This window comes from Drosophila virilis, chromosome 4, assembly GCF_030788295.1.
Source record: "Drosophila virilis strain 15010-1051.87 chromosome 4, Dvir_AGI_RSII-ME, whole genome shotgun sequence".
Lineage (NCBI taxonomy): Eukaryota > Metazoa > Arthropoda > Insecta > Diptera > Drosophilidae > Drosophila > Drosophila virilis.
The window spans coordinates 17,584,882-17,599,297 of record NC_091546.1 but is presented as its reverse complement, the minus strand read 5'-3'; the positions used below and the strand labels follow the sequence as shown (position 1 = coordinate 17,599,297).

The following is a 14,416-nucleotide window of genomic DNA, read 5'->3' as shown; positions in this document are numbered from 1 at the left end:
ATGATTGTCTGTACTATATATAAATACACACTTATATATATATATATATGAAATTATGTGCGTTTTAGCATTGTGAAAGTAATTCATTTATGAGCGTGTACATATATATATATATATTCAAATTTTGTACATACATATTCAGTGCGAATATAGATACATTACCTTTTCTAAGTATGCCCGTAGGTGTTATAACTCGTAGCTTAAACAAGAATTTTTGTATTGCTTTAGCAGTAAACAAATTATACCTATATAAACTATAAATATATACGTATTCATAAAAACAAATCAAAAATCAAATTGTATAAAAGGATTCTTATAGAAGTCAACGTTACTATTAACTGGCTGTGGAAATCTATGGAATTGAGTTAAAGTAAATGAACTTCGCTCCTACACATTTAAACCGCTGTGGATCCTCCGGACATCTTTAAAGTGAGTTCAAAACGGATCGGATGATGGATATAATAGTTTTAAACAAAAGTTTTCCATGAATTTTGCAGAGTTAGTGGAATGTTCCAAAACCCCATCGCAGTGTGCAGGTAACTACAGTAAAAATTTTAGGTTTCTATACAGAAACTATATTTTCTATAAACGGTCGTACATAACATTTGTCTTTGGAGATACTATAATTAAATGATAATTTAAGGTGTATTCCTCCAGTTTTACCTGCTATGTTAGCTAACCTTTATATGACAGGATGAAAATGCCTAACAATTTACTTAGCATACCTATATTCAGAGTTCCGGGGATATAATAGCCTTACACTTATCATCAGTTATTATATTGTATTGAACAAGTTATATAAACGTCCGCGACGTCTGCTCAATTGAAGTGAATCGACAAGTACTATTCAAGTAAGCCGTGAGTTGGGTGGACATTTGCGTAATCTTAAAACCCAATACTAATTATATGGAACAAATGAAAACCTAAGACATGGGTCTTATTATTGGGATTATTGTGTAGAAAGTTGAACAAAAGTCTTTCTGAATCGAAGACCTGGACCCAAAAACTATACTCGAAATGAGCATTATATTGACGTTGTGCCATCTAAATCCACGTATAGTATGAACGATCAGGGCTGTAAATTTAAATTTCATTTCTATGAACTCAACGATAATCCCCATTAGGGCGAAATTTGTAGACCCCATAGGCAATTAAATAATTAACAGTTTTCAAGGCATTGATTTTATTATTCTTACAGTTTTATTTCATCATATTACCTTGGCTTCACATATATAATTAAATGAAATGTCACAAAGTGCGTCGTTGAGAGCAGTTATTTTGAGCTCCACACATTTTTCTAGCATATTGTTTGGCTCCTTCTCCATCCACTTCAAAAAGGGCATTGGCTCACCAGTGGAGATAGAAATCCATTCCCTGTTCTTCCCCAGGCAGTTTGCAGATGTCCAGTATCGGGAAGTGGGGACTACCGCTAATATAGCATCCATTTCCGCACTGGTCTCAAAGTTGATCAAATGTCCTCCCAGTTTTCGGCAATTGTGGGCGGCCTGATGCCAGTTGGTCTTTAAATTTTCCTCAACATGGTAAAACTTGTTGCCAATTTGAAGGGGAAAGTTAGTCGTGGTGCCAGCCATCGGTTTCACGTTTAGAACTAATATTAAATAAGTTATAATATTTGGCAATTATATATATTATATTCAACTAAAACGTTTACCCGTCCGATTTGATACATCTAGTTGGGAAAAGTCATTGACTACAAATGAAATCCGAAAGAAATTAAACTTGGAACTAGAATCTCGAGATAATACTTACCCGTCGTCGAATTTGGCATTGCAGAGTGCCAACATTGGAAAAGAAATAGTAAAAACACGAGCTTACTTGCCATTTTGATTTCATTAGTTCGACTAATAACTGCTGTGCAATGACTAACGTATTTATACCTTTCGATTTTGCCCGCTTTGTGACATTATCAGACGAAAGTTACAATTTGTTAATTGCATAGTATAAACATTTTAGTATGTTGGCATTTCCTTGTTTCGGAAGCAGACTTATATATTATGTATTATCTTGAAAGCATAAGTACTTGGCTCTTATACTTCATATAGGCTTTTTTATATAAAGAATATTTTTTAAAAATACTTTTACAAAATGCTTAAAATATTTTTGTCAGTGACGTTATTAAAAAGGAAGGTATAAATGTGAAGTCCGGGAAGCTATGCCCCTTGTCATAACTGGGCGTGGTCAGTGAGTCTCCGAAGCTATACAAAAAGCAAAGGTTTTTTAATAAGGTGGTGGGTGGTAAGTTTTGTGGAGAAAACGTGGTACGAGCTATTGGTATTTATGCACGAAAAGAAAAAAAGATAAAAGCATATCGTATAAATAAATAAAGGGCGATAATTCCTGATGATAATAATTATAATATTGGTTAATGATGGCTAAACAATTTGATTAGGACACTTCGAACAAAACAGTATTTAAAAAATGTCAATCTCCATTCAAATATTTTTCATTATTAAGTTATTTATTGTTAAAATTTATAAATTCATTTAATAATATTTTTTCTTTATTTTTTGATTGACTAATTTACATTCATCTTCCTAATTATAATGGAATTCTTTTATCCCATCGCCTCTCAAAAGCATTAACCTTAGTTTCAATTCTCTTTCAAAGAAATTTTCTAGAATAGACGGCAAGTGACATCTCGTCAATATTTCCGTTTCAGGGGTGAAGGTACTTACCCTCATTCTTCGTCAATCAACAACCGGAACTTTGAGCTTTTATTGAGCACTAGCGATTGATTATTGAGGTATTTTTTCGGTCAGTACTTTCATTGGTTTTGTAAAATGTATTACCTTGATTAAATTGAATAATAATCAATTGGCAAGTTTATTGTGAGAAATTTGCACGCTCTTATCATTTTTTTTTTTTCCTCAAACAGATACAAATCGTGGAAGCGACGCTGGTTTATACTGAACGACAATTGCCTGTATTATTTCGAATATACCACAGATAAGGAGCCGCGCGGCATAATACCGCTGGAGAATATTTCGGTGCGCGAGATACAGGATCGCAGCAAGCCGCATTGCTTTGAGCTGTTTGCCACCGGCGGCGCCGATATCATCAAGGCATGCAAGACTGATTCCGAGGGCAAGGTGAGCAAATCTTTTGCATTTTACCCAACTCAGAAACTGATTAGCTTCTCTATCTGCAGGTGGTGGAGGGCAAGCACACGGTGTATCGAATGTCTGCCGCAACGGAGGAGGATCAACAGGAATGGATCAAGCGCCTGACGCAGTCCATCAGCCATAATCCGTTCTATGATATTCTGGTACAAAGGAAAAAGAAGGCGCTCAGCAAGAGTTAGTATTAGATCGGCGCTAGACGGGCCTGCCCCCGATGGGCGTCACTCTTGTATTGGATCTCAGTGGAATATTGCTGCGTGCGTTCGCGTCTATGTGTTTGTGTGTGGCTTTGCCTACAATAATCTCGCTCTTTGCGTATAGTACGTGTGCGTCTTAGTGTGTGTGTGTGTGTGCTTGTGTATGTATATGTATGTGTGCTATTAAACTCCAAATGTTGTACTATGCCCAACGTTTTGTATATAAGTATCGTATATATATATTTAATTCAATTTGTAGTCCGATACGTTTGCCTTTGTTATTTGATCTAGACTCGAAAGAGACACACACAAGCCCAACTCGCACAAACACACACACTCTCATTCACACACCCATCTTTGTCTCTATTGTTGTGATATAACTTATTTACATTAAGCAAAATTTAAAAAAAAAAGGAAGCAAATATAAAATGTTTAATCGAATGAAATACAATTTTCAATTAGTGCAAATTATGTTATAATAAGTCTACGAATATGTCTTCAAATTAGCATTAGTATCTGCGAGTTGCCCTCACATACCACCCGTATAATTTACTAGCTTTAGTGCTATGAAACATATCCCAGCCGCCTGCTAAAAAATAATTTTGCTTGGCAATTATTATAAACTATTATCAAAAAGAAAAAATCAAAGGCCTTTTAAAAACTTTATTTCAAACAACGAAGAAAAAATTTTAAAAATTGTTGAAAAAAAACGGTGTAAAAGACTAGAAAATTAACATGGACAATACAAACATGCATTTCACTTATTGAAATATGCCAGCTAATAGGTTATATCGATAGAGTTTAAGCTCAGTTCCAATGTGTCATTAGGTAATGCTGAACTACAAATAGTGCAAGTAAACCAAAAATAATAAGAACAAGCCGGTGCCAAGAGGCCAACGACTGAGTAGAGTTTCGTTCTTTGTTGTAACATATTTCGAAATGTTTTGTATTGTATTGTGTTTTGTTAATTTGATTAGTTAGAAACGAACCAACCACAAAGTGTTCCTGCCAAAAATGAGAAGATCAAACTTTTAATTGTAATCAATTAAAGATGCAACTGTTTATAAAATAACCAATTTAATTGTACATTCTATATAAACCAATAAGCTTCAGAGTATGCAACAACTTTGGTATATCTGTGTATTTATGATGCGCATGCTCAATCTCCAGAAATCTGTAGCTACTTTTTGATAAAAATTTGTTTGAACACTCTGTTCTATACAAAAACATTTTGTTTTCAATATCATTTAGTGTGCTTATGAAAATTTGAAGGGTCGCAGTTGTAATAGCTCAAAGAAAAGCAAAACAATTAATGAAATGAGAGTCCCGAAAACTTTTTGCAATATTATTAATAAACTGTACGAGTAACAACTATACTATTATATGTAATATATCAAAATATTCTGTAATCATACCTATTAACATTTATAACACATTCATAATTCTCTGCACCACTCATACTATATTTCTTTAGTCTAGCACGGAATAAATAAATAAGCAGGAGAATGATTGTCTGTACTATATATAAATACACACTTATATATATATATATATGAAATTATGTGCGTTTTAGCATTGTGAAAGTAATTCATTTATGAGCGTGTACATATATATATATATATTCAAATTTTGTACATACATATTCAGTGCGAATATAGATACATTACCTTTTCTAAGTATGCCCGTAGGTGTTATAACTCGTAGCTTAAACAAGAATTTTTGTATTGCTTTAGCAGTAAACAAATTATACCTATATAAACTATAAATATATACGTATTCATAAAAACAAATCAAAAATCAAATTGTATAAAAGGATTCTTATAGAAGTCAACGTTACTATTAACTGGCTGTGGAAATCTATGGAATTGAGTTAAAGTAAATGAACTTCGCTCCTACACATTTAAACCGCTGTGGATCCTCCGGACATCTTTAAAGTGAGTTCAAAACGGATCGGATGATGGATATAATAGTTTTAAACAAAAGTTTTCCATGAATTTTGCAGAGTTAGTGGAATGTTCCAAAACCCCATCGCAGTGTGCAGGTAACTACAGTAAAAATTTTAGGTTTCTATACAGAAACTATATTTTCTATAAACGGTCGTACATAACATTTGTCTTTGGAGATACTATAATTAAATGATAATTTAAGGTGTATTCCTCCAGTTTTACCTGCTATGTTAGCTAACCTTTATATGACAGGATGAAAATGCCTAACAATTTACTTAGCATACCTATATTCAGAGTTCCGGGGATATAATAGCCTTACACTTATCATCAGTTATTATATTGTATTGAACAAGTTATATAAACGTCCGCGACGTCTGCTCAATTGAAGTGAATCGACAAGTACTATTCAAGTAAGCCGTGAGTTGGGTGGACATTTGCGTAATCTTAAAACCCAATACTAATTATATGGAACAAATGAAAACCTAAGACATGGGTCTTATTATTGGGATTATTGTGTAGAAAGTTGAACAAAAGTCTTTCTGAATCGAAGACCTGGACCCAAAAACTATACTCGAAATGAGCATTATATTGACGTTGTGCCATCTAAATCCACGTATAGTATGAACGATCAGGGCTGTAAATTTAAATTTCATTTCTATGAACTCAACGATAATCCCCATTAGGGCGAAATTTGTAGACCCCATAGGCAATTAAATAATTAACAGTTTTCAAGGCATTGATTTTATTATTCTTACAGTTTTATTTCATCATATTACCTTGGCTTCACATATATAATTAAATGAAATGTCACAAAGTGCGTCGTTGAGAGCAGTTATTTTGAGCTCCACACATTTTTCTAGCATATTGTTTGGCTCCTTCTCCATCCACTTCAAAAAGGGCATTGGCTCACCAGTGGAGATAGAAATCCATTCCCTGTTCTTCCCCAGGCAGTTTGCAGATGTCCAGTATCGGGAAGTGGGGACTACCGCTAATATAGCATCCATTTCCGCACTGGTCTCAAAGTTGATCAAATGTCCTCCCAGTTTTCGGCAATTGTGGGCGGCCTGATGCCAGTTGGTCTTTAAATTTTCCTCAACATGGTAAAACTTGTTGCCAATTTGAAGGGGAAAGTTAGTCGTGGTGCCAGCCATCGGTTTCACGTTTAGAACTAATATTAAATAAGTTATAATATTTGGCAATTATATATATTATATTCAACTAAAACGTTTACCCGTCCGATTTGATACATCTAGTTGGGAAAAGTCATTGACTACAAATGAAATCCGAAAGAAATTAAACTTGGAACTAGAATCTCGAGATAATACTTACCCGTCGTCGAATTTGGCATTGCAGAGTGCCAACATTGGAAAAGAAATAGTAAAAACACGAGCTTACTTGCCATTTTGATTTCATTAGTTCGACTAATAACTGCTGTGCAATGACTAACGTATTTATACCTTTCGATTTTGCCCGCTTTGTGACATTATCAGACGAAAGTTACAATTTGTTAATTGCATAGTATAAACATTTTAGTATGTTGGCATTTCCTTGTTTCGGAAGCAGACTTATATATTATGTATTATCTTGAAAGCATAAGTACTTGGCTCTTATACTTCATATAGGCTTTTTTATATAAAGAATATTTTTTAAAAATACTTTTACAAAATGCTTAAAATATTTTTGTCAGTGACGTTATTAAAAAGGAAGGTATAAATGTGAAGTCCGGGAAGCTATGCCCCTTGTCATAACTGGGCGTGGTCAGTGAGTCTCCGAAGCTATACAAAAAGCAAAGGTTTTTTAATAAGGTGGTGGGTGGTAAGTTTTGTGGAGAAAACGTGGTACGAGCTATTGGTATTTATGCACGAAAAGAAAAAAAGATAAAAGCATATCGTATAAATAAATAAAGGGCGATAATTCCTGATGATAATAATTATAATATTGGTTAATGATGGCTAAACAATTTGATTAGGACACTTCGAACAAAACAGTATTTAAAAAATGTCAATCTCCATTCAAATATTTTTCATTATTAAGTTATTTATTGTTAAAATTTATAAATTCATTTAATAATATTTTTTCTTTATTTTTTGATTGACTAATTTACATTCATCTTCCTAATTATAATGGAATTCTTTTATCCCATCGCCTCTCAAAAGCATTAACCTTAGTTTCAATTCTCTTTCAAAGAAATTTTCTAGAATAGACGGCAAGTGACATCTCGTCAATATTTCCGTTTCAGGGGTGAAGGTACTTACCCTCATTCTTCGTCAATCAACAACCGGAACTTTGAGCTTTTATTGAGCACTAGCGATTGATTATTGAGGTATTTTTTCGGTCAGTACTTTCATTGGTTTTGTAAAATGTATTACCTTGATTAAATTGAATAATAATCAATTGGCAAGTTTATTGTGAGAAATTTGCACGCTCTTATCATTTTTTTTTTTTTGGTTTTTGATAATTTCGTGGACAATGGACAAAAGTGTATAAATACATAAAATTGCTCAAAAGAGCACTTAGAACTAATATAGCAGGCAAAATGGATGGCAAATTGATTTTCTTGCTATTTTCTATGCAACTATGGCACTTCAGCATTTCAAGTGAAATACGTGAGCATCTTTAAGCAATTTTAAAATTGCAAACAATCATAATAAAATATACCTTTGTTTTTAGCTGATGTTTTGGTGCATTCAAGTGAATTAGGAAAATGCGTTAGCAGCTGCAAGGATTTCCCAATCAAAATTGGCAATAAACTGTACCACATCGAGTCCAAATTGAAGGTGAACTGGTTTCAGGCAGCGGAGAATTGTCGCAAGTGGGGCGGACATTTGCTTAACATAGAGAACAGTATTGAAATGGACGTGATAGTGTCCATTGTGCCCGCTAATCGTTTCTGGACATCCGCAAACTGCTTGGCCGAGCCTGGAAACTTTATTTCGATAGCAACCGGAGAGGCCATGCCTTACTATAGATGGAAGGCTGGGCTACCGGACAATGAGTCTGGAAATGAATACTGTGCCGAAGTTGCCGCAGGCGGCCTGAATGATGAAGTTTGTGAAACCCTCCTGAATTATGTGTGCCAGGCGAACATCCTATAAGAATGCTAATTTACAATTAATATGAATATTATTCTTTTTAACGTGTTTTTTTTTTACTGGGATTCTTGAGCGCTTTAATGCAGTGCTCAGAATTCAAGAACTGATTACCAATTGGCATCCAGGGTTTTTCCCCTTATATTTTTGATAGCTGTACCATAAAGATAGTCCGTGTCTGCCAGTTAAGTAAGGTCCGACAATGGCAAGAAACACATTTTTTGGACTCGTACGAAGTTCGACTCTTGATTGGCATTCAAAACAAAAATGCAAATATACATTTTGGCCAAACTTAAACAAAAATTCAACCACAATTTTGCCAAGAATCGGGTTGGTTTTGATATATTAGAACACCTCAGGTAAAGCAGTGCCAAAGATAGCTAGATACTTGTAGCCTATAAGATTTTTTTCAACAAATTCTTATTTTTATTTATCAATATTGTTAATCCCTGTCTTCTCCACCTGCAACAGAAGTTCCTGCAACTTGTTGTCGAACAACTCGCAGCGTATAGGCATCTCCAGCGAATAGAACGGATTTTTTAGCACATAATCTGAATACAGCTCGTAGACTTTGCGCAGCAGCAGATCCATGCCGTTCAGGCCCGTTTCCGAGATCACGATGAACTTGACGCCGGTGAGCGTTTGGAAGCAATGCAACGTGAAGGTGTCCGCTTCCAACAGCTCAATGCCGGAGCTCTTGGGCTCTGGGCTCAGTTGGCTGGCAATGGCAAACAGTGGATAGAACATGCTCGCGAGAAAGATTTTCTCGTTCGTTGTCATTTTGGGCCGGCTAAACTTTAGGTTGATCGGAAAGTTGTCGGGCGACTCCAGCGTCGTTTTCACGTCCCGTCCATCCTCCAGTGTGGCGCCGTTGACTGGCATGCCATTGACGGCGACGAGCACATGTCCCACTGCAAATCAAAATTTATAGTGAGGCTTGACGGAGAGTGCAAAAGAAAAGGCAACGCCTACCATTGATGCCATCTTTGCGGTTAAACGATACGGAAACTTTCTTGGGGTCGTAGTCGAGCACCAAGTCCAGCGGGTAAGTGAATGTCTTTTCGTGCTCTATTCGAGGCACGTTATTGTCCAGGTTGAATATGAGGCCACCGGATTTGCTTACTATGTAGACGCCGTAAATAATCATTTCTGCTTTTTTCGAGAAGTCGTCAGCTGATTGTAAGACAACAAACTAAACTACATTTTGCTAAACTGTTAATAACATTGAACAGCGATACACTGAAAGAAAACAACTTGCTTAGAAAACATTTTTAGTTGACAAAAATTGACGAAATGCATATTAGGTAACCGCTTTCTTTGAAACTAATTCGACACACTAAATAGAATAACAAGATGCTAATTGACTTTAAAGTTTAAACCAATGCCATTACATAGCCCTAACATAGCCATAGCAGAGCCCTAGCTAAACACAGCTGTTTTAACCAGTGTTGCGGCAGCCACAAAAGTGCTCTTCAACACTCGTGCCTTGCTAACACGACTAATCGATATTTTTGTCACGGTCATCGATTGTATTCCAGCTGACACAGCTGGTTCTTAGCACAGCTACGCGTATATATGTATTTTTAGAATTAAAAATATTGCTATATACATAATTAGCATTAAAAATAAACATTGATTTTTTCCCAAAATATAATCTGAGCTGCAATAACGCGAATTTAACTGAAACAACGCTCTCCCTGGTTGTGACACATAAAGTGGCTTAATAATGGGCTCCGACGACCTCAGCGCAGGGGATAAAATCCAAAAGGGTTTCCAGATCAACTACATGATACTGCGTGATGCGGACACCGGCAAGGTAATCTGGCAGGAGAACAAGGACTTTTCTGCCCCAGATGTCGAGCACGAGGCGCGGGTACCCGTCAAGATTCTGGACATGCGCGCCGTATCGCGCGAGATCAATTTTAGCACGATTGAGGCAATGGAAAACTTTCGGCTCGACCAAAAAGTGCTCTTTAAGGGACGCATCATGGAGGAATGGTTCTTCGAGATGGGCTTCGTGGGCGCCAACACCACCAACACATGGCAGAGCACCATCGAGGCAGCACCCGAGTCCCAAATGATGCCTGCAAAAGTCTTAAATGGCAATGTGACAATTCAAACCAGTTTCTATGACAACGAAACACTCATCACAAAATCGGTTGTGCGCTTATATTACATATAAGCTGTGTGGGCGCCACACCAACGCACGGACACACACACAAACACCCACACACACCCACAAAATCTCCCACTGTCAGGTGTTCGTCATATATATTGATCTGCTGCGGCTGCGGCTGCGGCGGGTGTGTTCATTCTTCTGCATTGCCGCAACGAGAAATAGTTCATGAAATGTTCTCAATTTAAATCGTATCAGCTTGCCAATGAATTGTTATTTCTGGATAAGATGCAGGGCCATTTATTTGGGCATTTCTATGCAATTATTTTTTCTGCGTTTTTTAAGCTAGTGAAAACCATCATACATACATACATATAATGAAACTAGACTAATGCATTTTAATATCTAATTATTATTTAAAATGATTGTTTAACTTATTAATAAAGTATTAACGAATGTAATACAAATATGTACAAATACCTTGAGCCCAACCGATGTTCCTACTTTTATCTGTGTTATATTTATTTAATACGACCTCCGTTGACCTGTGAGCAAAAGCAAATTAAGGTCGTTATTTAGGCTTATTTTATATACATATACTCGTATCTATTTACATATTCGTATCTATTTATCTGTGACAGTGAGTAACTGCAAATGGGTCAAGAATTAGTTTGATATTATTGTTTTACTTTCAAAACGAAGCATAATCTTGACTTGAGAGAGACTCTAAGCGTGCGTCCCTTAGGGCAAACGAGTTTTACTATTCTTAAATATTCATAATCAGAATTCGCAAAAATGGAATTTGATCGAACAGATTAGGAAGCTTCGTGGCCATCGAATCGTTAACAGCGACTTGACCCCATTTCGTTCGAGCACCCATCAAAAATAGAACCGCCGCCAGGTGCCCGGTTAAGAGACACTTAATTATGATGCCGCAGACTGGAGAATCGACGCGAAAGTCTTCTTTTTGAGTAGCTAACCAACCTGGCCAACAGTTGAACTTGGACGCGTAGCGGCAACGGGTCAAATTATGGCAAATCCACGCAGCATTATTTTGCTGCTATTTGTGGCACTCCTCGTGCTGGTAGCCATCAGCGGCGTTTCGGCGCAGAAGAATAAGAAGCAACAGCAGCAGCGGCCCAATCCAGGCAACCAAGCGGCAAATTCGAACAGGCGCCCAAAACCCCAACAGCAGGGACAGCGACCCCAAAAGCAAAAGCCGAATCAACCACAGCAAAATCCCAAGGTGTTTACCACGACGCTGCCGTCGCTGGGCAAGATACGGGGTCGCACCTTGGTCACCGAATGGACTGGCCAGAAAGTTATGCAGTTTCTAGATATCCCGTATGGCAAAGCCGAGCGTTTTAAGGTAAGATTTCCCTCAAGCTAATACTTTTAATCCTTCAAATCAGCGTAAATATGTATATGTTATACAAAACATCGGCCGTAGAATTCCTCAAATTCTCCACATAACGTTTCTCTAAACAATAATTTATAATTTAAAATAGTATAAAAAGATAGGAAAAAATTATGAGAGGATTATGCTTATTTTATTAATTTATATTAATCTTTTAAAGGCGGCAGAACCGACGGCGCCTTGGAAAGGCATCCTGCAAGCACATCGTCATCACGCCGGCTGCCCCTCTATTCAGGATTTGGTAAAATTTGCCAAGCTGGAGGAGAACGGTTATGACGTCGAGGACTGTCTGCGTCTTACAGTGAACACCAAATCTGTAGGTTTATAACTGATATTTCTGTAACAAATTTAAATAACATGTTTTATATACAAAAGCTGGAGGGTAAACAAGCTCCTGTCATGGTCTATGTCCATGGAGACTTCTTCTATGACGGCGACACTGTGGAAGCCGCACCCGGCTATCTGCTTGAGCGCGATGTGGTCTTAGTGTCAGTGCGCTATCGTCTTGGACCCTTTGGCTTCCTTTCCACACTGAGCGAGGAAATGCCCGGCAACGCGGCTGTGACGGATCTTATTTTGGCCCTGAAATGGATAAATGAACACATTGCCGCTTTTGGCGGAGATCCACAGAGAGTGACACTCTTCGGCCAGGTGGGCGGAGCGGCGCTCATTAATGTCCTCACGTTGAGCCCGGCCGTGCCGGCGAACCTGTTCCATCGTGTCATCTATCAGTCCGGCACAGCGCTCTCGCCGGCCTTCATCACGGATTCGCCTTTGACAGCGACCAAGGAAATAGCACGCATCGCCGGTTGCAAGCAGCTGACCAAAACGGACTCCCTGCACAAGTGCTTCAATCGTATGAATGCCACCATGCTGCTGGCTGCCTTCAGTGTGCATGGCGAGAGGAAGCCTTCGGTTAGCGCCGGTGCATACGGAGGCGTACAACTGGTCATAGGCGGCCCCTCTGGCATTCTGCCAGAGCATCCGGGTCGACTGCTTGCCGCCGAAAAGTTCGAGGCCTATCCCACCTTGGGTGGCAGTGTCAAGCACGGCGGCACCTTCATGATGAGAGGTATGCAATTGCGTGTTAAGCTGGATTCCCTACTTGATATGTAGGCTCTCCTAATTAGTCTATAGCCCTTATTACTCATATTCATTCAGTTAACAACAATAGAACAAATCTCTTCTTCGTAGATCTATTTGTGGAGAGCTTCAACGAGAGCACATCGGACCCTCAGATGACAGGGGCAAAGTACATTGATACAATTATTGAACAGATTAATGGCGCCGATCCGACGAGCTCTTGGCGGGAGTTCGCCGACGAGTATATCTTTAGTGAGGAGGACATTCGGAACGGCAGCTTTAAGCGCCTTACACCGGGTCTAATTGATGTGAGTAGCCCTGAATATTTAATGCTCTGTAATACGTTTAATACAATTAAATTCATTGCTTAGCTCTGTAGCACTATTGCGCTGAAGAACCCTGTGCTCTTGGTCCTCCAGGCCAATGCCAAGAAGCTGGCCAATAGCACCTATTTGTACACCTTTGACTATGAGGGGGAGTTGAACCGTTATGCCACCGGCGAGGATGAGGCTATCGATGTGCCCTTCGACATGGGTGTCAGTCTGACCGACGAAAATCTGTACCTATTTCCCTGGCCGCGCATCAATATGCTCAATTCCAACAGCGATGTCAAGATAGCCAAGCGCATGGTGGCCCTTTGGACCTCATTCGCAGCTGATGGTGTTCCCAGGGCAGAGGGCTTGCCCGCGTGGTCCCCCATGAACGATGAAACTGGACCATACATGCATATCGGACGTACAGTCACATTTGGGGACAATTACTTGGACGAATACAGCATTGCGGTGCAGGAGGTTAAGCAGGGTTATAACCTGGTCAACGATGATTACTACGAACTGGAGGCCGTCCTACGCGATGCCATTAATAAGCAGGAACAGCCGGCCGAATCCGATACAGACGAGGATGAGGACGAGGAACAGGAAGAAGCGAACGATGACCCAGCAGCCACCGAGGCGCGTGGCCAAAACTTGGTTTTCATTGCCAGAAAATCGGCACGTATTCAACACTAGGTCCAATTAATGAGATGAAAGTGAGCTTTGGTGCATTTAAAAATTGATTTATTTTTTGAGACTTAATAAACATTTTGTAGAATATAAAACTATCCTTAATAATGGCAGATCTTTTCGCCTAGTTATATACAATATAAGTGGACTTTCCCAAGCTAATTTGACAAGTGATCCAACTCGGTCGACTTCTGTCTATAACAATTTAAAAATAGCCCCTGTTATCAGACGTTTTAAAATTGATTTATTATCAAAAAACATTATACTATATACTGGGCATATTCGTGACCCATACTGCATCATTAGGACTATCTGGCAGACTGGGCATTGTTCGGTTTTCTATTTTGAGTCAAGCATACATTTGAAAAAATAAATGAATAAATATTATATGACTTTCGCAAGAGGAATAACATTGTATTATATGCAG

At 38.2% G+C, this 14,416-nt stretch overlaps 7 protein-coding genes across 7 annotated transcripts; 4 read left to right on the top strand and 3 right to left on the bottom strand.

Moving 5' to 3' along the window:
- Positions 1 to 497: 497 nt before the first annotated feature.
- Positions 498 to 4,686, top strand: LOC116651434 (cytohesin-1-like). The gene is made up of 3 exons (XM_032437754.2): positions 498 to 536; positions 2,897 to 3,110; positions 3,170 to 4,686. Exons 1-3 carry the CDS (start codon positions 508 to 510, stop codon positions 3,320 to 3,322), a joined length of 396 nt encoding a protein of 131 aa, XP_032293645.1. The 5' UTR covers positions 498 to 507; the 3' UTR covers positions 3,323 to 4,686.
- On the bottom strand, positions 1,178 to 1,866 carry LOC116651431 (C-type lectin 37Db-like). The gene is made up of 3 exons (XM_032437747.2): positions 1,771 to 1,866; positions 1,673 to 1,711; positions 1,178 to 1,609 (listed from the first exon to the last, which is right to left on the bottom strand). The coding sequence occupies exons 1-3, from the start codon at positions 1,841 to 1,843 to the stop codon at positions 1,209 to 1,211; spliced, it is 513 nt and encodes a 170-aa protein (XP_032293638.1). The 5' UTR covers positions 1,844 to 1,866; the 3' UTR covers positions 1,178 to 1,208.
- Positions 4,687 to 6,019: 1,333 nt separating the features above from the next.
- LOC116651430 (C-type lectin 37Db) lies at positions 6,020 to 6,708 on the bottom strand. The gene is made up of 3 exons (XM_032437746.2): positions 6,613 to 6,708; positions 6,515 to 6,553; positions 6,020 to 6,451 (listed from the first exon to the last, which is right to left on the bottom strand). The coding sequence occupies exons 1-3, from the start codon at positions 6,683 to 6,685 to the stop codon at positions 6,051 to 6,053; spliced, it is 513 nt and encodes a 170-aa protein (XP_032293637.1). The 5' UTR covers positions 6,686 to 6,708; the 3' UTR covers positions 6,020 to 6,050.
- Positions 6,709 to 7,757: 1,049 nt separating this feature from the next.
- On the top strand, positions 7,758 to 8,419 carry LOC116651432 (C-type lectin 37Db-like). The gene is made up of 2 exons (XM_032437751.2): positions 7,758 to 7,889; positions 7,954 to 8,419. The coding sequence occupies exons 1-2, from the start codon at positions 7,820 to 7,822 to the stop codon at positions 8,376 to 8,378; spliced, it is 495 nt and encodes a 164-aa protein (XP_032293642.1). The 5' UTR covers positions 7,758 to 7,819; the 3' UTR covers positions 8,379 to 8,419.
- A 356-nt stretch (positions 8,420 to 8,775) lies between these two features.
- On the bottom strand, positions 8,776 to 9,755 carry Trs23 (trafficking protein particle complex subunit 4-like protein Trs23). The gene is made up of 2 exons (XM_002051562.4): positions 9,345 to 9,755; positions 8,776 to 9,283 (listed from the first exon to the last, which is right to left on the bottom strand). The coding sequence occupies exons 1-2, from the start codon at positions 9,517 to 9,519 to the stop codon at positions 8,799 to 8,801; spliced, it is 660 nt and encodes a 219-aa protein (XP_002051598.1). The 5' UTR covers positions 9,520 to 9,755; the 3' UTR covers positions 8,776 to 8,798.
- Positions 9,756 to 9,896: 141 nt separating this feature from the next.
- Positions 9,897 to 10,979, top strand: PrBP (Prenyl-binding protein). Its single transcript, XM_002051563.4, has one exon. The coding sequence runs from the start codon at positions 10,099 to 10,101 to the stop codon at positions 10,552 to 10,554; it is 456 nt and encodes a 151-aa protein (XP_002051599.1). The 5' UTR covers positions 9,897 to 10,098; the 3' UTR covers positions 10,555 to 10,979.
- Positions 10,980 to 11,310: 331 nt separating this feature from the next.
- On the top strand, positions 11,311 to 14,098 carry LOC6629198 (glutactin). The gene is made up of 5 exons (XM_002051564.4): positions 11,311 to 11,857; positions 12,066 to 12,221; positions 12,281 to 12,977; positions 13,100 to 13,296; positions 13,360 to 14,098. Exons 1-5 carry the CDS (start codon positions 11,519 to 11,521, stop codon positions 13,993 to 13,995), a joined length of 2,025 nt encoding a protein of 674 aa, XP_002051600.1. The 5' UTR covers positions 11,311 to 11,518; the 3' UTR covers positions 13,996 to 14,098.
- The last annotated feature ends 318 nt before the right edge of the window (positions 14,099 to 14,416 follow it).